The sequence below is a fragment of the Kryptolebias marmoratus genome, linkage group LG14 (assembly GCF_001649575.2).
Source record: "Kryptolebias marmoratus isolate JLee-2015 linkage group LG14, ASM164957v2, whole genome shotgun sequence".
NCBI lineage: Eukaryota > Metazoa > Chordata > Actinopteri > Cyprinodontiformes > Rivulidae > Kryptolebias > Kryptolebias marmoratus.
Genome location: NC_051443.1, coordinates 10,837,510 through 10,860,404, shown reverse-complemented (window position 1 = coordinate 10,860,404; position 22,895 = coordinate 10,837,510). Strand labels below are relative to the sequence as shown.

General features: G+C 41.4%; 3 protein-coding genes across 6 annotated transcripts; 2 read left to right on the top strand and 1 right to left on the bottom strand.

Annotated features, from left to right (window-relative positions):
- The first annotated feature begins 1,345 nt into the window (after positions 1 to 1,345).
- On the top strand, positions 1,346 to 15,106 carry zgc:63972 (protein CutA homolog). Of its 3 annotated transcripts, none has more exons than XM_037979520.1 (7): positions 1,346 to 1,684; positions 4,975 to 5,123; positions 5,311 to 5,370; positions 5,811 to 5,856; positions 5,930 to 5,979; positions 6,225 to 6,358; positions 14,998 to 15,106. In XM_037979520.1, the coding sequence occupies exons 1-6, from the start codon at positions 1,580 to 1,582 to the stop codon at positions 6,325 to 6,327; spliced, it is 513 nt and encodes a 170-aa protein (XP_037835448.1). In that variant the 5' UTR covers positions 1,346 to 1,579; the 3' UTR covers positions 6,328 to 6,358; positions 14,998 to 15,106. The 3 variants fall into 3 exon arrangements, with proteins under 3 accessions (XP_037835448.1, XP_024859873.1, XP_017263449.1); XM_025004105.2 differs by lacking the exon at positions 14,998 to 15,106 and adding an exon at positions 6,468 to 8,514; XM_017407960.3 differs by lacking the exon at positions 14,998 to 15,106 and having other exon boundaries at positions 1,350 to 1,684; positions 6,225 to 8,514.
- fbxw2 (F-box and WD repeat domain containing 2) lies at positions 8,030 to 14,607 on the bottom strand. 2 transcript variants are annotated; one of them, XM_017407959.3, is made up of 8 exons: positions 14,244 to 14,607; positions 13,250 to 13,536; positions 11,562 to 11,784; positions 11,228 to 11,422; positions 10,683 to 10,816; positions 10,499 to 10,585; positions 10,205 to 10,374; positions 9,283 to 9,571 (listed from the first exon to the last, which is right to left on the bottom strand). In XM_017407959.3, exons 2-8 carry the CDS (start codon positions 13,514 to 13,516, stop codon positions 9,283 to 9,285), a joined length of 1,365 nt encoding a protein of 454 aa, XP_017263448.1. In that variant the 5' UTR covers positions 13,517 to 13,536; positions 14,244 to 14,607. The 2 variants fall into 2 exon arrangements, with proteins under 2 accessions (XP_024859871.1, XP_017263448.1); XM_025004103.2 differs by lacking the exon at positions 14,244 to 14,607 and having other exon boundaries at positions 8,030 to 9,571; positions 13,250 to 13,516.
- A 419-nt stretch (positions 15,107 to 15,525) lies between the features above and the next one.
- On the top strand, positions 15,526 to 17,184 carry LOC108230934 (transcription factor 7-like 1-C). The gene is made up of 7 exons (XM_025004104.2): positions 15,526 to 15,852; positions 16,056 to 16,117; positions 16,199 to 16,261; positions 16,391 to 16,529; positions 16,665 to 16,772; positions 16,866 to 16,908; positions 16,997 to 17,184. Exons 1-7 carry the CDS (start codon positions 15,556 to 15,558, stop codon positions 17,173 to 17,175), a joined length of 891 nt encoding a protein of 296 aa, XP_024859872.1. The 5' UTR covers positions 15,526 to 15,555; the 3' UTR covers positions 17,176 to 17,184.
- The last annotated feature ends 5,711 nt before the right edge of the window (positions 17,185 to 22,895 follow it).

Sequence of the window (22,895 nt, the reverse complement as noted above, 5' to 3'; positions counted from 1 at the left end):
CAGAGAAAATGCCTGATGTCAGAAAATACAGAGAGGCCTGATTCCTCTGACAAGACCAGCTTTGAGTCTTGTAGTTAGCAGGTTATCCCCGTGCTTTGCCCCGAGCCAGCTGAAGAACATTAGTCTACTGTAAAACACGTTTTGAGGTATCTTAAGGGAACGCTTGATAAAGAGCCAATCTACAGAAAACGTGACGATGAAAAGCTTGGGATTACTGCTGTGTGAGCCTGAGTGAAAATGGACCTTTGACATCCTGGAAAACCAAAAAGCGGCCTGATGTAGCATTGGCCACCTGTGAGGCTGAGTTCATGGCATTTGGGCACTACTACACAAGAGTATTTGTATATATTGCAGCTACCAGAGGGTTTCAATGGGTGTAAATACACACGTCCCACAATTTACGAAGACAATCTGGGCACAACAGCTTCGGCAAAGAATCCTGTAAATTGACAGAGACGTGAACATGTGGACAGAAAGTATCACTCTGTGAGGACAAACGTGAACAATGGAAATGATAAATAAATAAATAAGTTTGAAATACTGTCCAACAGAACAGACGGTTGCAGATGTGATGACAAAAACCTGTATCAGACTTTTAAGTTGTGTTGTGGAAGAAAATCAATTTCCAGGCACTGTTAGATGAAATCACTCAAACAGGTTTATTTATGTATGGTGCAGGACATACAGAGAGCCTTCAAGACAATTAATAATTAACATCAGAGTCCCATGTCTGAACAGGAAGCTCTGAACCAAAGCTCTACCTTCAGAGTCCACACAGGAGCTTACATCTAAGATATCAGAATGTCGGTAGGTGAGGAGAAGACAGGAAGCAAGGTCAGTCTGGTTTCAGTGAAGAGTAACAGGGTCATTTGGTGAAAACCTCATAGGCTGTGGAATTCAGACATTACACAGTCAAGTGTTATCTTATAAAAACCTTGCTATCAGTTTTCAAAGTGTACGTTTGTAAAATTTTATTTAAAAAATGGTGTGTTTAAAATGATAACAATGTGTGACCAGGTTTGGGGGTTTTCAGATATAACATTAATGTGCTCTCAATTTGTGTGAACGTGTTCTGACCAATCAGTGTTCAGTGTTCCTTATATGGTCACGTGACGGTCTGTGTGCACAAAGGTGATACGGTATTAAAGTTACTCTCTGGGTGCAAAGACTGCTGGTGTGTGTGTGTGTGTGTTAGTCTGTCTGGAATTATAAAAACCTCTGCTGGAACTGCTGTGCTAAACACTTCCTCTAACACTTCTTGTTCCCATCGCACAGCCACCCCGCAGGTGATGAAGTTGTGTGTATATATTAAACACGCTCTAAAGCCGATTATGACCCGCGACGCCTCGCGGGCAGGGCAGCGGGGAGCTGCAATCCTATTGGTCGGCGGCCTTCCAGGAAACGTTAACCGACCAACTAGACGGGTTATTGATTTGTTCCGCGCGTGGTCCGTGTCGACCTGTCAGCGCTGTTGCTCTGTCAAAAAGAGAAGTTCGCTGTCCGATGTCGTGGCTTCTTTCACTTGAACTGGTACAGAAGGAAGGCCAGAGTCTGCGCTGGTCGTTTCATCTTCACCTGAATGGCGTTTACTGAAGCTAAAAGGATGCAGCTGCCGCTGCAGAGATGCCACAGAGAAGCGCTCACAAACGCAGCCCTCCGGTCGGTGCTGCTCATTACAAGCTTGGTAAGAGACTTTCAGCTCTCTCATAAACAAGGAAGAAGTAAAGGTATAGACGCAGCCTCCCTGTAAATTCTGTCCTCTGCACAGCTTCTGCGGGCCTGCCACGCCGCCCTGCACTGTGCCGAGAAGTAGGACAGATTATAATTTGATCTCTGCGGCCCAAAGCCAATACTCCTTTATCTGTGACAGACTGGGCCTAATACAAAGAGGATGAATGCTGAATCCGGTCCAAACGTGGCAGTCCTTTTGGAGGTCACCAGATGATTAAACTGAGCCACAACTCTCTTTGTCCTGGCACACAACTGTCAATCAGATGTTTACATAACCAACATGTCACCAATATAACCATCTGCAGCTTTCCGCCGGATAAACCATGCTACTAGGGAGGACGAGCCAGTGAATCTGTGGTGGCCGTCCCAAGCCCGGGTAAATGGTGAGGGTTGTGTCAGGAAGGGCATCCGGCGTAAAACATTTTTGCCAAAACGAACACGCGAGTTCATCCAAGCGACACCGTACCGGAATCGGTTGGGTTTGCTGTTGACAAACAGGGTGTGGGTGGAAATTGTGCGACTGTTGGTCGAAGATAACGAGGATGGGAAACGTGCCAGGAGACAGAGGGAGAAGAGGAAAGTGACTACTGGGATTTTTTATTTTTTATTTTACGCACAACCATTTCCAGGGTTTACAGAGAATGGTCCAAAGAAAAGGGAAAATATCCAGTGAGCGACAGATATACCTTGTTGATGTCAGAGGTCAGAGAGAAAAGGGCAGACTGGTTCAAGACCAAAGAAAGGCAACAGTCGCTCCATGAATCACTTGTTACAACCATGTAATGCAAAATACAGTCTCTGAATGAACAACACGTCCAAACTTGAAGCAGGCGGACTACGGCAGCGAAACACCACACCGGGTGCCACTCCTGTCAGCTAAGAACAGGAACACCTGCTTTCCTCCTCCTTCACCTCACCCAAGTTGGTTGATGGAAAGAGACCGGGAGGAGACAATACTTTAAGTTTAAAGATTTATTGTACCAAAAGCAGAGAGAGAAAACACCGGGTTATTACGAAGATAAAACCAAATGCATTTGGGAGACAATCCTGAAATAAAATGTGAGAAAACGCATCACTTCAAAGTATCAGCAAGGTGCCCCAAAGATTGTCTGAACCCTTGTTCTTGTTTCTGCAACTTTTATTCTGTGTTCAAACCCTTGCAGCCACCTTGTCTGCGTGGAGTGAGCACGCAGTTTCACTTTGTGAATTGCCATGGCAACCACCATTGCAGCAGGGCGATAGAGTACTCTGTGGTATTAAAGTCCTACCACATCTGAAAACACCCCTTCTTACAACATAATCAACGATAAACCTTTTATTCTTATGTTTAAGTGATTAAATGTTTCAAACCAATATGGACTCTGAACATAACACTGTTATAAATCTTGAAAGGAATGACTAAAAAGGGTTAGATTATATATGCTAAAATGCAGTTCTTCTTATGATTAAAATACTGTTAAACAAGATTTTAGTTTTGTTCACCTCGGAGCAGGTCACACAAGCTCAGACATTGGACGATAAGGGATTGGACAAACATTGTCTTATCTGATGAGTCTCTGTAAACCTTAGAGATGGTTTACAGATGGTTTCCATTCTGACTCTGGGTATGAACTCCAGCAAATCATCTACATGCCTAGAGGCATTGAGTTGCTATGATGTGATTGGCTGGACCAAATAAAGTGACCAGTGAGTGTGTGTATATAGACAGATAGATGGAGAAAGAAAGAGAGACAAAAATTAGTATTGAGTAATAATAATTTTGTGTCAATAATGTATTTGGTTATTTTCCACATCTGATCTGTCTTGCCATGTTTGGATAATCTTGTCTGACTTCTGGGTGTCGCTTGTTCACAGCCCTCTTTAATCAGACCTAAAAGTCTGGAGTCTGGCTGGGCCATTCTTTTGCTGATCTGGATGCTTGGGGTCATTCTCTTGATGATAAATCGACTTTCATCTTCCGCTTTCAAGCAAACACCTGAAGGCTTTACACCTGACTGGTGTTTGCAGCTGTTAATAATTACCCCCCGACTTGACTAAAACCCAGCTTCCGTCAGAAGAAAAGCCACCCCAGAGCATGATGCTGCCACCACTGTGTCTTACTGTAGGCATGTTGTTTATTTGGTGGAGTGGCGTGTCGTATTTGAACTTAAAAAAAAAAAAACTTTAGGAAATGCGACTCATCGCACCACAACAGTTTCCCACGCAAATTTGGGAGACCTGATTGTTTTTGTTTTTCTTTTAACATGAGCCTAGTTGTTTATTTTTATAAGAAAAAACTTCCGTCCTGCAACCCTAAGCCATTGTCCAGATACGCACACAACACAGATGGTTGTTATCACTTGTAAAACACAACCAGTACCTGACAGAAATTCCTGCCCCTCCTTCAGTGTTGCTGTCGGCCCCTTGGCTGCCACCCTGACCTGTTTTCATTTAGTCTTTTTTTTTCTCAATTTTGGAGGGACATCCTGTTCTGCTGTTGTCCCTTATTATTTTGACTTCTCCGTTACTGTCCTCAGTGTCTTCCACGGAACATCCAATGCTGAGAAAAGAAATGTGTAACCTTCTTCTGACTGATACCTTTCACGAATAAGAGTTCTCTGTCAAATGTGGCCCTTTCTGTAGGATACAACTAACTAAATGGGAGGAAAATTGTCTCGGAACATTCAAACTTCATTTTGGCTTTCAAAATGTCTTAACTAAACAGGTCTCAGTTACCCGTTTTTCATGTCAAGATTTCACGTAGCTGTGTAGCCAGAAAGGGCTGTCAGCTGAGCAACAAACAGGACGTCAGCAGGTCTGTCACAAACACATTCAGTCACCTCAGGTGCACGTTCGTCTTGACTTTTTACCAACCTTCAGGATCACTTGAATCTCGCTTTTGTGAAATTATTTACACAACCCTTTATAAGCTTAATCATTTAACCTAACAGACTAAATGTTTAATCCGTTAGGTTAGACATTAATTAACACGTGATCATCAAGAAAATTAAAGTCTTTAACCCATTAAACTCCACCGCAGTAAAACACCTGACAGCCAGCTGTTAACTTCACTGTGAACATAGGTCAGTGGTGTCCAATCCTGGTCCTGGAGGGCCACCATCCTGCGTGTTTTGGGTGTTTCTCTGCTTTGACACGTGTGATTTGATTGGCCAAGTGGTTAAAAGGCATCAGCAGAACTTGAAAACCCACTTTAATGATTTTTTTTTTCCCTTTTATCCTCCCAACACACCCAACCCTCTCTAGTTCTTGGTGCTGTCTGTGTCCATGTATCCCGGTTTGAGGTCCTTAGCGGTCCGTCTTCATGCAGTCTTAACGGGAGGCTACACACCGGGCCACTACTCCGTCCTTCTCATCAACAGTCCCAACGAACAGGGAGCGAAGGACATTGGCAGGTACAGCAATGAAATGTATTCGTTTTACCTGAACTTACCATCTTTCTCTGTATTTTGTTAGTAAAACTCTTTTCCTTCACTCTTCCTGACACGAAATCTGTTTAAAGATTCCGTTTTTTGCTGTACGACATGTTTAAATTCTTTTTTTTTTTCTCTCTCTCTCTCTCTCTCTCCAATTTCCCCTCAGGGCTGTCATGGAAAGACGTCTGGCAGCTGGCGTTAACGTTTTCCCCAAGACCTCCACAATGTAAAGCCCACGTTACCCTGACACTTACCGACAATTCTACCTACCTTACACTCAGTCACAAAGACGAGTTTGCAATCATGTCCCTCGTATTGTGCTTGCATAACAGCGTGATCACAAAACACTTTTCTTGCCCGTCCCCTCTGCCTGACTGATTTCCCAGACCTGCGAGTGGGCTGCACGCCAAATGTCTTTTATCAGTTTTCACTTAGCCTTCAAAGCAGTCTGGTTTTAACAGCGTGAGTTAGTTTTCATTTCAATAGATAACCACGAAAAGGGAAGAGGGATTACAAATGATCAATTATTGTTGCACTTGTTGACAAAATAAAGGGTTACCCAGAAAATTGAGAACACTAATGGAGGCCACGTGATTGTGGGCAGAATTTATTACCTCTCATGTGTATGCGCAGAGTCCTAATCTGTAATGCTTTGTGTTTCTTTAGGTACTATTGGAAAGGTGAAATCCAGGATGCTACCGAAACCCTGATAGTAAGCTTTATTGTGTCAATGTACTCCGGCTTGATGAAACAGAAGACGTATTTGATTGTCACTGTCTTTGCAGCTGGTGCGAACAAAGACCTCCAGGATCCAGCAAATTATGGATTTTGTGAGGTTAGAGGTTTTTCTATATTTTTTGTTGCATCGTGTATTTGCAAGGTCTGTCACAAAGTTTTGCAGACTTGCGAAAGTCTTGTCAACAGTCAGACTAATAAAAAAAGAAAAGAAAACAACAATCTGGCCCACCAACGGAACCTTAACTACAGGATGCAAATTGCAATTGTTCCAGATTTCTTGCGGAGAATTAGGCCGTCTGAATAAGTTGGTGCGCTATGGTGTCGTCTGTGTCTCCGTTCAAGGTCCATCCATCCCTATTCAAACCCAGAAGTCCTCAGTTTTCCGGTGGAAGACAGCAGCCTGGCCTACATGAAGTGGATGGACGAAGCCATCCCAGATGACTGAAAAATGGACCCAATTCAACGTCAGCATGAACGTGAGCCAAACAAGCACTGAGCTGTGCCCGCACTGTCGTTTGAAAGTTTCAGAAGTCTCTCTCACGGGACATTTACACCATTTTTTTTTTTGCTCTTGACATTTTACAGAGGATATAATAATGTCAGACATTCATTCAGTACAGATAACGTTGTCAGCTAAACTGGAGATTAACAGCAGTGACTCTCAAACTGTGGAGCATGAGGTCATGACGGAAGCGTGTGTGAGCACTCCCTTTTTTTTTTTTTGCCCCTATCAGGAAAGACAGCAGGCGGAACCAACGTTTTGATGTTGTTCCGACTCATTTTTAGGTTACACCGTAAACAAACTCTTTCATTGACGACATGGAAAGAGAGACAGAGGGCAGATATGAAGAAATGTATTACTGGAATTTAAAGAAAGAAAAACCCGTTACGCTCCGGGACCAGAACAGCCGGAGACGTGAGAGGTTACCGTCTATCGACAGGCAAAATCCAAGACAAGAATGGATGACAACAGAAACCTCGCTCTTAGACTTACAATGGATGTTGTAGAAGAGGACAAAAGACCTTTAAAACAAAAAAAAAACTTGACTTTGTGAACAGCAAAGCACAACTGGCCTTATATACAGCTGCATACAGAATTGCTCAGTCCAAGAAACTGCACAGCAGCGTAGCTGATAGGGTGTCAGCTATGACTGATGAGAACTGCTGCAAAAAGGAAAGCAATCCTCCATCTAATGACATCATTCCAACATGTGTACGTGGCATTTAAAAATGACCCAAAAGATCAACTCTCAAACACCCTGAAAGATGCTCGTTTTGCCTTACAAGTAGGCAATAAAGATGGTCTGGGTTAGGGATGCAGGATGGAGCAGTTGGCTAACAAGCAGCAACATCCTGAGTTTAAAAGTAAACCCTGTGTGTGTTTGCATGGGGAGGTTTCTGAGTACTGTTGTCTCCTCGCTGTCCAAAAACACATTAGGTTATCTGGAGATACAAAGCCAATAAACAGATTTGTTTATTTTAGTGAGGTTTAAATGTTTTCTTGTTTAAAATCGTTTAGTCATTAACTTCCAAAGAGTTTACTATGACTGTTCATGACTGTTCCACCAAAATCAGACCTTCTATGCCAAAGTTGGTTTTATTTTTCCTTGAAGAAATGTCAGATTTGTCCATTTTTCCTTTTTTTTATTTACATTTTGCTTTGACGATTAAAGGACAAAAGATAATTAAAAAAAAGGTTGCCCAAAACTTCAAATCTGTGCAGCTCAGCTGGCTGAGGCCCTCCAGTGGCTGTTCAATAGGAGCCTAGAACCAGGCAAGCTGCAGCGGAGTACATCCTGTTTTATTTGCCCTGGCGTGAGATGAACGATCACAGTCCCGCTACGGTCCTCCTGACCTTGGTCCCATACTTTTTAGTGGCCCGGCGTTCAAATTCTTGCCCACCGAAGTGCTCAGCCAGCGATTTGTGAGCACTCCTACGCTGGCTCAGACACACAGAACGTACAGTGGTTGCATTTACTACAGTTATTTATTAGAAAGAATGCAGTATTGAAGTAGATTGCTGAAGGTGACTCAATTGTGAAAGTTGTGTGAAAATAAACACAATGTATATAAATGCAACTGAATCAAACCATAACCGACAGCTTTATGTTCCGTTACACATTTCCTCTTGCCATTTTAATGTTTTCGTCATAAACATGTACGAGTAATAATATTGTTTGATACCTGAATTAAGTGCTGCAGGGAGGATATAATGTGGAACAATGGTCAGTTTACATTCAGATTACTGGAGAATATATTGGGGATTGTAGGGGGTTTCAGATTTGTAAAAACATTAATTTCAATTTTTTTTTTGTTTAAAACAGTCCTTTTGGACACATTCAAACTCATTCAAAACTTCCTTCTTAACTGTGTATTGTACTGATGCCTTAAACAAAAATAAACCTCACCTTTAACACAGCCAGTGAGTCATAAAAGCAGAACACTGAGCAAGTGATGAAGCTGCAGGCATCTCAAACTGTTAGTAAATATGAAAAAAAAAAAGAGGAAAATTTACAACGCGCCCACTGCCTTACTGCAGTCCGGTCGAGCTATTCAAAAGGAACTGAAAAGGCACATCACATTTATCGAGCTGACATTTAAACCAGACATCCTCAAAAAGGAAAAAGAAAAAGAAAAAAATCCAGTGGGTTTATTAAGCCTACCATTGTTTTACATGGTACACTACTATGTACCACACCACTTCGCCAGCTAGTAAGATATACAGCTTTGTTCCATGGTAATAGCTTTGAAAACTTTTTTTTTTTTTTAAATCTTGCAGCACATCATCAGAAAACAAAAGATATCCTCCCCTGTCTTTACAGAAACTGTCTTGTTTAAGGCAACCCTGCTTTTACTCAGATATTGTCTAGAGTCAGCTCAGTCACTGGTGTGGCATAATCTTGGTTTTTGTAAGAAAATGTTAAACAGAGATGGCACCTAAGTACTACACTACAGATTAAAGTCGGCTACAAAGACTCTTTGCTTGTACAGTCCCGAACTATCAAACAGCAAAATGCAATCAGCATTTTTTTTCTTTTTTTCTTTTTACTTTTACACATATACGTCCATTACAAAAGATGGCTGTTATTTTGGTAGTTCAGACAATCTCCACCCTCGTCATCCTTGGTCACTGATCATTTGGCTTCATGGAAGTTTTTCTGGTCGAGCGCTTTTCCAGCTTTGAGTAGCACATCAGTAACCAGTTCATCACAGTTCTTAGTTGGACTTTCATTTCCGTCTGTTCGTGTTGAAGTCCAGAGGAGGACTTGAATGTTGAGGAAGAAACAAGGATAAACAAAAAATGCTTTTGCCCATGTATGATCTTTCTTGGCAGTTACAGACCCCAGAGAAAACGTTTACATATGCCAGCTCTCTAGGATTCGAAGACCTAGTTTTCCCACTACCCATTCTCCTTCCACAGAACTAAGTGAATACTATGGTCAGGCATGCTGGTGGCAAACACCAGGCCAGAGTCATTGCACCCGTCCAGGCCATTGAGCCAGGAGGTCACGCCCGCCAGGAAGCTGGAGCCTCGTTTAGATTTCCTGTAGGCCGGTAGAGGCCAACGGCCTGAAATGGCCTCTGTCCTTAGGTCCATCACATACAGGAAGTGGTTATCAAAAAGGAGTGCAAACACCTCACCGAAGCTGAGCAGGGACAGGTTGGCTGGGTCTTGCATTTTTATTACTCTGAGAACAGAAAAAGAAACAGGGTCTTATTAACGCGTGCATTTATTTCTCATATATCCAAACCTTGTTTGGTTAGATTAAATATGCGACAGACCAGAATTATTTTGTTTAAAAGTAAGTACACGATACGCAAATGTAACATTTCAACTTATTCCTGCACGGCCAGGAAAATGTTTTAAGTACAGCATCCAAAGCAGAATCATTGTTATTTTTGATTACCTAACTATTACTACCCAACCACAGTGGTTTCATTTTTTTATGTAGTTTCAGGTCATCATATTCAGTGCTACGAACAGAGACAGGCATACGTCAGATGAAGGTTGTTTTTTTCTAAAGGATTCTTGATAGAGTACCTATAAATAAATGATAAGAACAAAACATTCCAATGCTGTGTGAACATGGATGAAGTGGAGGCTGCAGCTTTTCTGTATGTGCAAGAAACTGAGTATGGGATGTCCCAAAAGAACAGGTTAAAGTTGGCACATTTTAGGTTCAATAGCCCATCACTAACATCATTTATCAATTATATACTTCTGTATATTTACTGAAGATGACTCAAGATCTGTCTTTTTACTGATCACTAAGCTCATACATTAACTCTTTAGTGTTGTTTTGACATTGACGCTCTCTTACCTTAAAATTTCAAAACTGGCAAAGTCCCACTGATAAACACCCAGGTCTGAACTGCAGATGATGTAGCGGCCATCAAACTGCAGGCGAGGCTGAAGGGTGATGCTGCGGTCCTCAGACACTGACAGCGTTTTCAAACACTTGCAGTTGATTTCTCTGCCTAAAGGCCAAACCTGCAGAGGTGGCACAATATTTGTTCCATCCGACTGACCCTTCAGCAACTTACAACGACAATATCACCAACTTCAAAAGTAATAAAGATAGTTTTCTTTTTTCCTCCAACTTGGAGAACATTACCTTAATTTCATACTTGTCAGCACTAAGGAGGATATAATCACCGGGACTGTGGACCATCGATTCTACTTCACTCTTCTGTAGTATCACCTAATGACGGGCAACACACAAAGTTAATAATAAAAAAAAAAAAACAGAACTGGCCAAACAAAAGAGAGAATTCTGTTTACTAGGTATTTGAGCTGACCTTGGTGACCCACTCAGTGTGTCCAGTGAGAGTGTTGAGACAGGCACCAGCAGACAAAGACCAGACCTTCACTGAGAAGTCTGCAGAGCCGCTGACCAGCACATCCAGCTCGTCGTTGTAGTCCACACTGAAAACTGAGTGCATACACAAACACACACACCAAAATAAGTCTGTGCAGCTACGACCAGGTGAGATGGCCTTTAACTATTATCTCCATATTTAAGGGCTGTATTGCAATACACCATCTACATTTCCTCAAATCACTTTAAAAATATGGTAAATTCAACCCTAAAATGAATAAAATGCATCAGTGTGACAGTTTTAATGAAATCCTTCAGCTGGGAGTATTAAAACAAAGTTAAAAATTGCAAACTTTCAGCAAAAGCAGAAACCACAAATTGTGTTTCAGTTTAAACCAATTTTAGGGTTATTTATAGGGTTTTGTATTTATGTTTTTTATTAGTTATTATTTCTTTTGCTTCAATAAACAAATTTAAAAAACACTTGTGAAAGTTTTCAAATATTTGTTCCCAGTTTTTACAGACCTGCTCCTGTGTGGCCACGAAACTGCTGGATTTTAGCCCCGGTGCTCCACTCCCAGCATGCAATAGTGTTGTCAAAGGATCCGGTCACAAGCTTCTGTTCATCAAATTTCACCGTGGCACAGGTGTGTGTCTGAATTCCATAAATGCACTGTCCTGTGCGCACATCCCATAATTTGGCAGAAAGGTCGTCAGAACCTAAACGTATAAAAAAAGAAAAAAAAGAAGGTGTTTGTGTTACTGTGAGCGGTGAGACCTACACAGATGGCCACAGAGCCAACGATCTGTGCGTGGCTGAATTGTTCCAGGCTAACAGTAAACGGAGGCCACGGCGTACCTGTGCAGAGGAGGCCGTCCTTATAATAGAGGGCGTAGACCCGAGCGCTGTGGCCGATGAGTGAGGATGTCACAAAGGCCTCCTGATCCTTCAGCTGCATCATGCGCAGTTTCGCCTTTAGGTAGACCCCCTTCCAGTGTGACGCATCCTGAATGGATTCATCGATCCTCCAGCCCAGCTCTCGACACACGCCCTGCCACACCTCGGTACACGAGTTTATCACCTGGAAGGAGGCAGACATTTATTTAATAGATTCAATACTTGTTATTATGAATAGACAGGATGCCCTCAAACTAAGTCTAATACAAAATCTAAACTAGATTTATATTCTTATGGAAAAGAAACCTTTTGTTTCCACAGATTTTTTTCAGTTTGCATCAAGAGTACACCTTCAAATGTCACCCAAATGCTGTTATCTATTAGCTAACTGCTTGTGTTTTTCTGTGTCTCCGTCTGGTCCTCTGGTTGAGGCAGATGACTGTCGTTCCTGAGTCTGGTTCTGCTTGGAAGTGTCCTCCTTATATAAGAAAATTCTTCTTCTTCAATGTTTGCCTTTCTTGATTGAACTGAAAATGTGATGCATTCTGTAGGTTTTCCACTGAGTACCTTTGAGTTAAAAAGACATTTCAACATTATCTGAAATGTCTGTAGGCAACAAGGCTAAAATCTGGTCTAAGGGTAGAGGTTAAGTAGACATCTAGGACCACATTTTGATGTCAAACAGAAAGCTATATTTAACTAAATACGGCAAGGATAAAAAGTCCAATCGACAAATGGGATTAAATTTGAGATCTGTTGATTACTATCCCTTCTCTTATCCTACTGAGCTAAAGAGCCACAAGACCTTCAATGAGCTAAACTAGACTGAGCTAGCTAACCAGCCACACAATACACATCCACAATATAGGACCATATAATCTTAATTTGTGCAATTTTTCTTTTATAAATACACCTCTGGTCTTTAACATGTTCCAGAGACATTTTGCCATCAGCTCAGTCTGTATAGCTCATACCTACAATGCATTCAATAAAACTATGTTTTGTTTAATGTTTTCATCTGCCAGTACAACATAAATGTAAATACACCTTCATATTAACAACAATAGTCTTATTTTTCAGATCCCAACAGATCAAAAATTTGTTTTTTTTACATGTTGAAGTTCTAAAACAATACCAGCAACTAAAAAGAGGGTCTTAAACATTCAAACCTTGTTTTAACCAATTGTTTCAGCACAATCTACAGATTCAGAACAGATTTGTGCCTCTTGTATAATTAAAGCTTTTTGTGTGTTATGCAGATGAGGTTATGAGGGCTAAAACACTTCAACTAAATTCAGTCTAGAGACAGTCAGGGCTAAGTATCTTGAGCAGCAGCTATTGCTCAGTGGGATATTTAGGATGATTTTCCCCAGCACAATTTTTATAATTACAAATTTACTAAATCAGATTGTATCAAGTTGGGTATTCACATTTAATGAACTGAACTAGAAAGTGAATTAAAACTGGATCAATCTGAACTGTTATGAAATAAATAAGATTTAAGTGGAATGCAGATATCTGAATTTGAATTTGTTTACTTTCTTTGGAATTTGCCCTGAGAAGACTTTTTTTTTTTGTTAACTGGCTTTACTTAAACAAACTGAACTAAATCTGGAGTCAAAACAGAGGACAGGAGCAGGATAAGTTACCTTATTCCATTGTTTGCAGACCAGGCAGCAGGTGAGCAGGGTCTCAGGATCCAGCCACTGCAGCAGGTAGAAGGTCAGCTCCAGGGGAAGCAGTCGCAGGAAGTCACGTTTCAGCAGCGTCTCTAGCCCATTGGACAGGTGACGGAGCTGGGCAGCACCACTTAAAGATATAAGGTGGTCCAGGGACACGTTGCGCTGCTGGTCATTAAGTGAAAGGAAAGTGGCAGAGACTGACTCCAGCCACCCCTCAAACGCCGTATTGTCCATGGGCACATGACCTGCAATACCTGTAACAGCAACACAAGGTCTTTAGTTTGTATTTTTAAAAAAAAAAGGCATTATGTATGCATGACGGTTACACAACTCTAAAATCTACACCAATGAGGACAGGGTAAAGAAACTGTATTAATATTCATTAACACAGCTTTCTTTTGTTGTTCTTTGTTTGCAGCTACAAAAATTCTAAATGCAAAAAATCTCACACCTACAAATCACCAAGACAGACCATTATCTGTAACAAATCCAGTAACCATGAGGTGTTTTCATTATATTTTGATGCCGTTTTTCCTGAAATCCCCCACACCCAGTGCTGCTGCAAAGCTACGAAAACACTAATATCTATTCTTGTGTATTCCTGCTGCGTCTGCTCCCCCTGAGCATCTCACCTCAACAGCTGGGAACAATACTTCAAAGAGAGCCACCCTCCCTCCAGAGCTTACCATTAACCTTTCATAAAACATTAGACTACTTGCACTTTAGCTTGTATTTTTTCTTTCTTATTTTCCACATGTTTCACGGGACATTGCTTTAATGTTCTGTAGGAACATAAATGAAAGGCAGAAACAACAGGGTGACAGTCACAGGTGAACAGAAATAAATAACCGGTGTAAGTAGCAGCACTACTCACAGTAACAGCATGCTAGCTGCTAAGGCTAGTAGTATCGACACAACCAATGAGTAGTATCCGCTACCTAAGGTCAAATTTTCCACTAACCTGTAAGTTGCAGGGAGCTTTTCTTCACCCCTTTCCCGGTTTAGTTAGGATACACAGCGGAGATAGCCTTCGTAAGCTAACCTGATTGTCCATGTAGCATAGCTTCGTTAGCTTATGTTAGCTAAACACCATAATAAGCCTACTCGACTAGCTTATATGAATTATATTCTTTTCATTAATTATTCTAATGTGCATTTCGCAAGCTAAAAATGCTGCAGGCAGAAGAGGAAAATAATATCAGTATGTGACAGCATGAGAAATTGCACAATAAAGGAAGCGTATGCTCCTAGTTTTGAAGCTGCTCTTCTTCTTCTTCGACTCCGTCCGATGTGTTCCGGTTCTTCTTCTTCTTCAATTTGCGGCATTTTAGACACTTCCGGGTGTGTTACTGCCCTCCGCAGGTCAAAAGACTAAACTTCTGAAAATTAAAGCGTTCGGTTCTCATGTTGGCCAAACATAAATTAAACAGAAAACACAGGAAACCCTTTTACCTGCTAGTTTTTTTTGTTGTTGTTGTTTTTTTATTTTTTTTATTTTTTTTGGGGGGGGGGTAATCTTTTTTTGTTTGTTTTTTTTTTTTTTTTTTTTTTTTTTTAGTGCATACTAACATCAATTTAAAATGTTGATTTAAACCACAATAACCCTACTGTAGCCTAGTCATGTAGAATGTGACATTTTAAATGAGCCGCTGCCACGGTAACAGTTCTATAGAACATGACAAACAAGGAGAAATTAAACTGTTTCATTTCACCAGGAGACGTCCCAGTGTGAACACTTGTTCTTCAGAGACACGAAAGCTGAGGGAAGCCTGAATAAAACGAGCTCAGAGCTGTTCAAAGCAGAGAAGTGAAGCGTCGGTGAACACAGCTGGTAGGTACCAACAGGAACAGAGTCAGCTGAGTTTAGACTCTGTTCATCTAAAACACACACTTTAACTCTCATCTGACTCCGCAGAGTTAATACCTAATACACTCAATAATAATACACCTAAACACGATGAGTTTCCTGCTCCTGTTCTGCAGCACAAAGTTTCCTGTGATGTCACTGTTTTAGATTTGAACAATAAAGAAAATGAATTTACTCGAGTTAAAACAAAGGCTGGTTGCTGACAGGGGTTTAGGATTCAAAAATAAGATTTTATTCTTGTAGTTCTGATGTTTTTTTTTTTGTTGTTCTGAATCCCAGAAACAGTTCGATCTTAAATGAGAAATGAGATTTCCTGTGTGAGAGGCTGAAAAGCAGCTGTGTATCAATGTGTGTCTCAGATTCAGACATCAGTCCATCCATCCTCTGAAAGATCTCTGCCTCCAACATGGACCTGATCAAAGAGTTTGAACAGATCGTAGAGGGGATGGAGTGGGGGGAGATGGTTTCCACCCTCGAGGAGACCGTCTTAACCCTGATGGGTGACCCTTCTGTCCCTCCAAATCCTTCGTCCTCTCCTCCTCCTCCTCCTCCTCTTTTCCTCCCTGCTGAGCCTGACTTCAGCCCCCTCCCTCAGACAGGAGGGGCTCATATTGGAGCATTCAGTGGGTGCCCCTGCCTGGGATCAGCTCCTGATAACCCAGCAGATGTTCAGGGACAGGGACAGGGACAGGGACAGGGACAGGTGAGACTCTGACAGACAGGAGGGACAAATTTCAAAAGGTCTCCAAAAGATTTGGTTTAATTTCATGTCAGCAAAATCAATCAGTTTCAGTTCCTCTAGCTAAAGGAGAAGATGAACCCTGCCACCTGGTGGAAATATAACGTCACTGCAGCAAATCTAATCAAAGGTTTTGTGTGTGTGTGTGTGTGTGTGTGTGTCTGCAGTTTATCAGCGTACCTGTGGTCCCCCTCCCTCACAACATCGTCCTGCATCCTGTTGGACTGTTGTAAGTCAAACACACACACAGCCTGATGAAGATCAGCTGCTGAGCCTCTGTGTGTGTGTGTGTGTGTGTTTCTGTGAGCAGGAACGGAGTGGTGTTGTTTGAGGCTCTTCCTGCTGCTGCTCCTCTGAACACCTGCAGCTCAGAGTAAGATTGGACTCTGTCTGTGGATCAGGAGTCTTCAGGCGCAGCTCAGTCCAGTCCAGTGCTCCTCATCTTCACTCAGTCTGTCACCGTGACGACATGTGAGCTCCAACTCTGGTTTCGTTCCTGCAGAAAGAAGCAGAGGGAAGAGAATTATGTGAAAAAGCCTCCAAACGCCTTCATGTTGTTTTTAAAAGAGCAGCAGCCGAAGCTGCTGGCTGAGCTCCGGGGACAGAGCAGCAGAGCTGTGAACAAAATCCTCGGACAGAGGGTGAGAACTGACTTTCTTCTTACAGGAACACAGAAGAAAGCCAAGTTCAAAGCAGATTTTAGAAGCCCAGTGCACCATGGGAGTTGGGATGTGTTTGTACAGCAGCTGTTTTAGTGTCGTGTCTCGTGTCCACAGTGGAAGTCTCTGTCTCCTGAGGGACAGGCTGAATATTACCAGCAGGCTGCGCAGGAATGGCGCCTCCATGAACTGAGACACCCCCAGTGGTCCACCAGCGACAACTATGTAGGTCCACTCTGCTCACACACACTTTGATGAGCCCACTGAAGCTGATCACACACACTCATCACACTCAGGCTCTGATGGGTTTGTCTTCAGGGCAAGAAGAGGAAGAGGCAGAGGAGGAGGAGGAGGGATGAAGGTACAGTGAAGGAAATCTAACAAGATGACATTTGATCAAACTCACTTTTCCTGAGATCCTCTGAATGTTTGTGGTGTTTTGGTTTCAGCGTCTGCAGAAACCCAGCAGGCCAAACTCTTCTGTGAGACGCCTCCACAGACAGACTCTTCGTCCTCTCTGCCAGCTGAGACTGAGCCTCAGATGAGATTTGTCTCAGAGGACATCAGAGGACTGTCTCAGAGGACCAACCCTCGTCTCAGACCCTCTTTTACTGAGTTCAATAAATAAATCGCAGAAAGCTAATTAAAAACGCACTGACTCTTTGCATTTTCTTTAACGTTTAAAATGCCTGTCACACAACATCCTCCCAATATGGTTCATGTTTTGCCTTGTTAACTTTCTTTTATTTGTTCACATTCATCAAGTTAAAAAAAAATCAAAAAGGTGAATTCCTAAAGGCAACAGATGGACATCAATAATGTCCAGAGAGTGATTGCAAAGAGTTTTCTCTCTCGTATTTTTGCTCCTCTTCAGTGCAGAATATTGTTTATCTGTAAATGGGTATAAATGCCGCAGTCTACCCATTATTGATCATGACTGAAGTTATAGAAGCCAAAGACCAGGAAGATGTTCCACTCCACTGAAGCTTTTGAATCTTAGTAAGACATTTTTTATATCAAACAAAATTGGAAAGCAACAAGTATGAGTGCAAATGTATTGCCTGGAAGGCATGAACACAGTTATCTTTGTGTTTACATTTCACATCAAAACAGTTTTTAGTCTTACCTGCAGGTCTAGATGTTGTACACCCACAGGTGATGTATAAGATTTGTGTGCAAATGATTATTTCCTTGTCTTTTTCTCAGTCTCTTACGAAGATGCCCCCAGCCCATTGTGGCACTTAATGCTAAGGGGTGTCCTCTACAGTCATTTGTCTCAATAAGATGCCCCGACTAAACAGCTTTAGGAGACTTCTGGTCATTGTGATCAGGTTTTTGGGATGTGGTATGACTTTGTTGTAGTTCGCCTCTCTGTCCATCCTGCATTCAGCACACCAACTACAAGAGCCAGCATTCCCACTTGCTGCTGACACGTGCCTTTGTTAAGAGACAGTCAGAGTTTGTCACTTCATGTGAAAGTGGGCATTATGTCCCGTAAACATCAACCATTTCCGCTCAATTAACTCAAGGCAAACTCGAGACATTTTGTTTTCTACATAAATCAGTTTATCAGCCATCAGTAAATGTAGGGCACTGACTCCTGATAAATTTCCACGGGTGCCTTCGAATTTGCCCTCTCCACATCTTAGTCCCTTCAAAAACCCCGGCGTTGTTTGTTGACTCACCACATCCTTCCCAGCACTATCACGTATTTCCCACAGAGAGTGCTCACCGGCCGTGACAGGGCTGCGTAAAGTAGGTGCCGCTGGGTCTCTCCGCTTATCTCAGGGCTTTTTCCTGTTTCACATGTGTCTGCTGAGATAGTGACTGAGAAACAAATGGCCTCTGTCCAAGATCTAAAGATGGTTGATGTGCACTGCTCATAATCTATTCTTTGGCATCATCTTGAGTTAAAAGCAGTTTTAAACATTCGCTCAGGAGGGTTGACCTAATATTTCAGCGGACTCACTTCTAAATGGCAAGTGTAGACCTTTAACAATCCTAAAGAACAACCAACTGAAGAGGAAGGCCTTCTTCAAGTATATAACAAGAATTTTGTTGTGTTGTATATAAATGTCAGCTTTTTTTAAAGGATAAAACATATTTAAATGTTTCATTCATACAAATTAACCCCCCTGAAGCCCTCAAGAGAGAGAGACAAGAAGAGGTAGTGAAGCCCTTGTAACTATGGGTCAATTTTATCCCAAGGCCACGGGAGGGTTAAATACATATATTGTATGTTTTTAGATTTTTTTGGAGGGGGAGAGCGGGGTCCACTTACAGATTTGTGCTGGAATATCATGGAAGAAAAAGTAGCTTTGAATAAAATATTTAAATATGTGTTTTCAAAACCCATAAACAATTTTGCCAAAAATGAACTTTGTTTTTTTGCCATTGGTTTGATTTGCTTGAAACTTCCTGCAGACACACTTGCAAGCAGGAATTTAGCAACTTAGATGTCTCTCCATTTAGGATGTTTGTTTGTCTGTTTTTTTTGCATCTTTATGTTGACTGTAGGACATAAATATCCCTCGCATGTATATTTGCTTACTGTGAATTTTAGGATATTTGCCTACTTTACTCTAATGTAGATTCCATGGTAGATCAAATTGACTTTAAAACCGAGCTGACAGGTAAAAGCTAACACACTAACTGGAACACTTGTTTTTTCACTAACAGCTCCTTTAGGTATTATCTCAGTTTAGGTGTAAAAAAAGAGAAAAACAATTTTGAGGCCAAATTTTCCACACTCACAGTGCAAATACAGACTTCTCAACAAGGAGAGTATTTGGTAGATGTTAGTTATAAAATAAGTCTGAATCTCTTTCGAAACAATGAATTAGAATGTTTTAATTCTGACCAAAGTGATGAGCTAACAGCTAGTCTGAGTGGAGCCAAAATCAACATGGATTGTTGCTGTCCAAAAACTAGTTCATTCTTAAAAATTCATGCAAATGCTACTTTTTAAATCTTTACACTTGTATCAGTTTGTGCCTAGTCATGGGGTTTGCCCTGATGCAGTCTAAACAACCTGCATGGTACCACCTTCCTGTGTGCCACTGCAGGAGGCAGAGTAAGGGATCAGTACACTGTAGACTGGGCAACAGCATAGACTAGACCTCAGGCAGGAACCCGGAAGCTGATGCCAGATGTAATCCTATCTCTCCAGGAGGCTGGTTCCATTACAAGTTTTAAGTCCTGCTCCTTTTGTGCAAACAAACAGGGCATCGCCGTTGGTAAAATAATAAAAAAAGACAACTTAGTGATTCTCATTGATTCCAGTAGTTCTTAACTTGTTGCTGTGTTTAAATATTAGTTTTTCTCATATGTTTTGCTGTAATGAGTTACTTCATGCTCAAAGGAAAGCCCAGGTGATGCTGTGTTTGCATCCAGGGGAGCTTAAAGCCCTACATCCCAAAAGTGCAGCTGCTCGTCCCAAAAAAATACAACATGTGTGCTCCCATAAACCAGGTCCTGCTGGCTTGAGTTCCCAACTGGTGGGGACACTTGATCTATAATATAAACAGAAGCATAAATGTAATTTTTATAGTGATCTTACAATCAGCGCTGTGCTTTTTATGAATAGCAATAGCTTTTTGTGAATAGCAAGAATTAGAGGTAAAACATTTTTCTAAAACATACAATTACTTGAAAATACTTGTGGCTTTTGCACACATTTTTTATATATTTTTTGCAATCCACACAGTAATCATAGAAAAAAATATACAAACAAGTAAAGTCAGAAGGATTTATTGTTTTGGAGTCATCAATGGCAGTACCTTTGTGTTGTGTTGGACCAAGCTTGTGTTTTAAAATCAATCACTCTTCTCTGTGGTTCGAACCGACCAAAGAAACACAAGTTGGTGGTTCATAAAAGCTAGATGAAGGGGGCCCAGCATTGCCCTGTGTTTGAACTCCAGGCACCTCTCCTATGTAACAAACCTCCAGCTCTCAGACAGAGCTTGTGTTTCAGGTCGAGGGGAACTCGAGGTGGGGGGTGGGCATAATGACCGGAGCACGTACTTACCTTCTCCAACATCCGCAGGCTACACAGAGGCAGCTTTCTGGGGAAGCCACATGAGAGCCGGCCGCCCCGAGCACATGTGGCGTAAACACAGCTCTGTATGTATATGTACGCTAGTGTCTACGTGTGGTTCTGACAGGGCTGGGCAAACCGAGACGGAGGGGGCAGGGTGGAGAAAGGTAAAGGCTTTGCCTACAAAAAGCACCATCTGTTTCTGTTCTGACAGAAGTTTGATTCAGTCGTTTCAGAAGACTCCACTTAAGGGGACTTTATTGAAGGATTTCGTCCTTTATACCTAGAGAACTGAGATAGTTGCTAATTATTGTAAATGATGAATGCCAAAACATCTGTTAATAAAAGATCAATTTATATCAAGACTGCTGCAGATAGGCACCAGCTCCCCATGACCCTGAACAGGAACCAGCGGGTAAAAAAACATGTAAAAAATGCAAACAAAAGCAAATTAAATAGCCCCAAAACAAATAAAATGACAGGACATCTCAATAAAACTTACAGTAATTAAGCACTTCTTTGAAAGGAAGTACAAGAAACAAAAAAGCTATAGCAGTTTTGGTCAAATTTTGAAAGCAACAAGGTTGTGGTGGCGACCATCTTGAATTGGAGTAACTCCAAACAGTAATCGGTCGTAGATGTGCATCCAACGAGATACAGTACTTTTCTAACATGACAGACAAATAAACACACACAAGCAAAAACCTTATCACCTGTCACGAAGGGTGAAATGACAATAAGGAAATCTACAAGTTTGGAACAAATTAGACAGACACAGCGTCAATAATTCTGATTTGAAAACGATAGGCTGAAAAATTAATTGCAATAAACTTTTTTACAGGACAGCTACAGTAAAAGCCTACATGGAATAGGAGGCATAAAATAGTAATAATAGTAACACGATGAAGATGAAAGTAAAACTGGCCTAAAACTGGAAATCTCAAATGTTTATCCAGATATTTTTCTGCGTTACACCACGATGAACCAAAGTCAACAGACAAGGAGCTAAAACAAATAGCAAATGGAGACAGAGGCAGTAACGAGTTACAAACATACTAAAATAGTCCAACCCTTCATGTGTGCTGAGTTATTTCATATCATGAATTGTGAATAGTTACTAAGAATAATTAAAGCACTCGAGGTGGGGCCGCAGCATGTTGAGTTCGTTCACGTCTTTTAACCAAATTCTCCTGAACCCCACCCTGGACCAACATAAAGACCCCCTGTCTGTGTTCTTTCCACATGTGTGCGAGTGCTCTTAAAACTGCAGACTTTACAGCAGGTATGAAAACCTATGGACAGGAAGGAGCTTTGATGGAAGACACTTTAAACTGCAGAATCCTTCTGCAGTATTGACTTCCTACAGGAACTTGTATTACATTAAAAGATATTTATCAAATGCTTTGAATTACATACGTCTTCAAACATTTTAAAAGTGCACTATCACAGAGCTCTATCAGAGCACAGAGTTTGAAGGAAAGGAAAGTCTTCTTCCAGGCTAGGCCAATTGGTAGCCAAAGAAGGGCCTCTTTTTATTGTTTTTCACGCTGATAAAACAAGTCCATCCATTTTTTTACCTGCTTCTCCTTTCCAGGTCACAGGGAACTGGTGCCTGTTTCCAGCAGTCACTGTGTGAGAGGCGGGGGACTCCCTGAACATGTTGCAAGTCCATCACAGGGACACATAGAGACAAACAGCCATCCACACACTCCTACCCAGGGACAATTAACCTAACATGCATGTTTCTGGAGTAAACACATGTGTGCACAGAGAGAACAAGAAATCTCCACCCAAAAAGACCTCAGGCCAGGAAGCCAACCTGCAACCTCCTTGCTGGGAGGCGACAGCTCTAACCACTGCGCCGCTGTGCCACCCATAAAACAAGTCTTTCTCAAAAACAACGCAAAGGTTTACTCAACTTCCAGGGACCTGATACACTCAGTAGCCTCAGCACCACTGGCATAAACGTGGTCTGTGTTCAGGACAGACATTTTTGGAGCAACAAGCTAAAGAGACGGTGTCACGTAAAAGTGTAGAGATTTAATGTTAGCATTATTTTACCCAAGTGTGTTGTTTTTAAGAAAAAATTGTTCTATAAGCCTGAAAAACAATATAGTTTGCCACTCAATTTTATTACATTATAGTATTTAATAAAGTGGTATGTACAGGTGCTGGTCATAAAATTAGAATATCATGAAAAAGTAGATTGATTTCAGTAATTCCATTTAAAAAGTGAAACTTGTATATTATATTCATACATTACATACAAACTCATATATTTCAAATGTTTATTTCGTTTAATTTTGATGATT

Bases quoted from the DNA above. Each gene is read 5' to 3' on its own strand.
- zgc:63972 (XM_037979520.1), top strand. From the start codon at position 1,580: ATGGCGTTTACTGAAGCTAAAAGGATGCAGCTGCCGCTGCAGAGATGC. The intron at 5,124-5,310 runs GTACAGCAATGA...ATTTCCCCTCAG, and splicing joins GGAGCGAAGGACATTGGCAG to GGCTGTCATGGAAAGACGTC. The intron at 5,857-5,929 runs GTAAGCTTTATT...CTGTCTTTGCAG, and splicing joins ATGCTACCGAAACCCTGATA to CTGGTGCGAACAAAGACCTC.
- LOC108230934 (XM_025004104.2), top strand. From the start codon at position 15,556: ATGGACCTGATCAAAGAGTTTGAACAGATCGTAGAGGGGATGGAGTGG. The intron at 16,118-16,198 runs GTAAGTCAAACA...TTCTGTGAGCAG, and splicing joins CTGCATCCTGTTGGACTGTT to GAACGGAGTGGTGTTGTTTG. The intron at 16,262-16,390 runs GTAAGATTGGAC...TCGTTCCTGCAG, and splicing joins CTGAACACCTGCAGCTCAGA to AAAGAAGCAGAGGGAAGAGA.
- fbxw2 (XM_017407959.3), bottom strand. From the start codon at position 13,516: ATGGACAATACGGCGTTTGAGGGGTGGCTGGAGTCAGTCTCTGCCACT. The intron at 11,423-11,561 runs GTACGCCGTGGC...TTATACGTTTAG, and splicing joins GGACGGCCTCCTCTGCACAG to GTTCTGACGACCTTTCTGCC. The intron at 10,375-10,498 runs GTAATGTTCTCC...CCACCTCTGCAG, and splicing joins CTGACAAGTATGAAATTAAG to GTTTGGCCTTTAGGCAGAGA.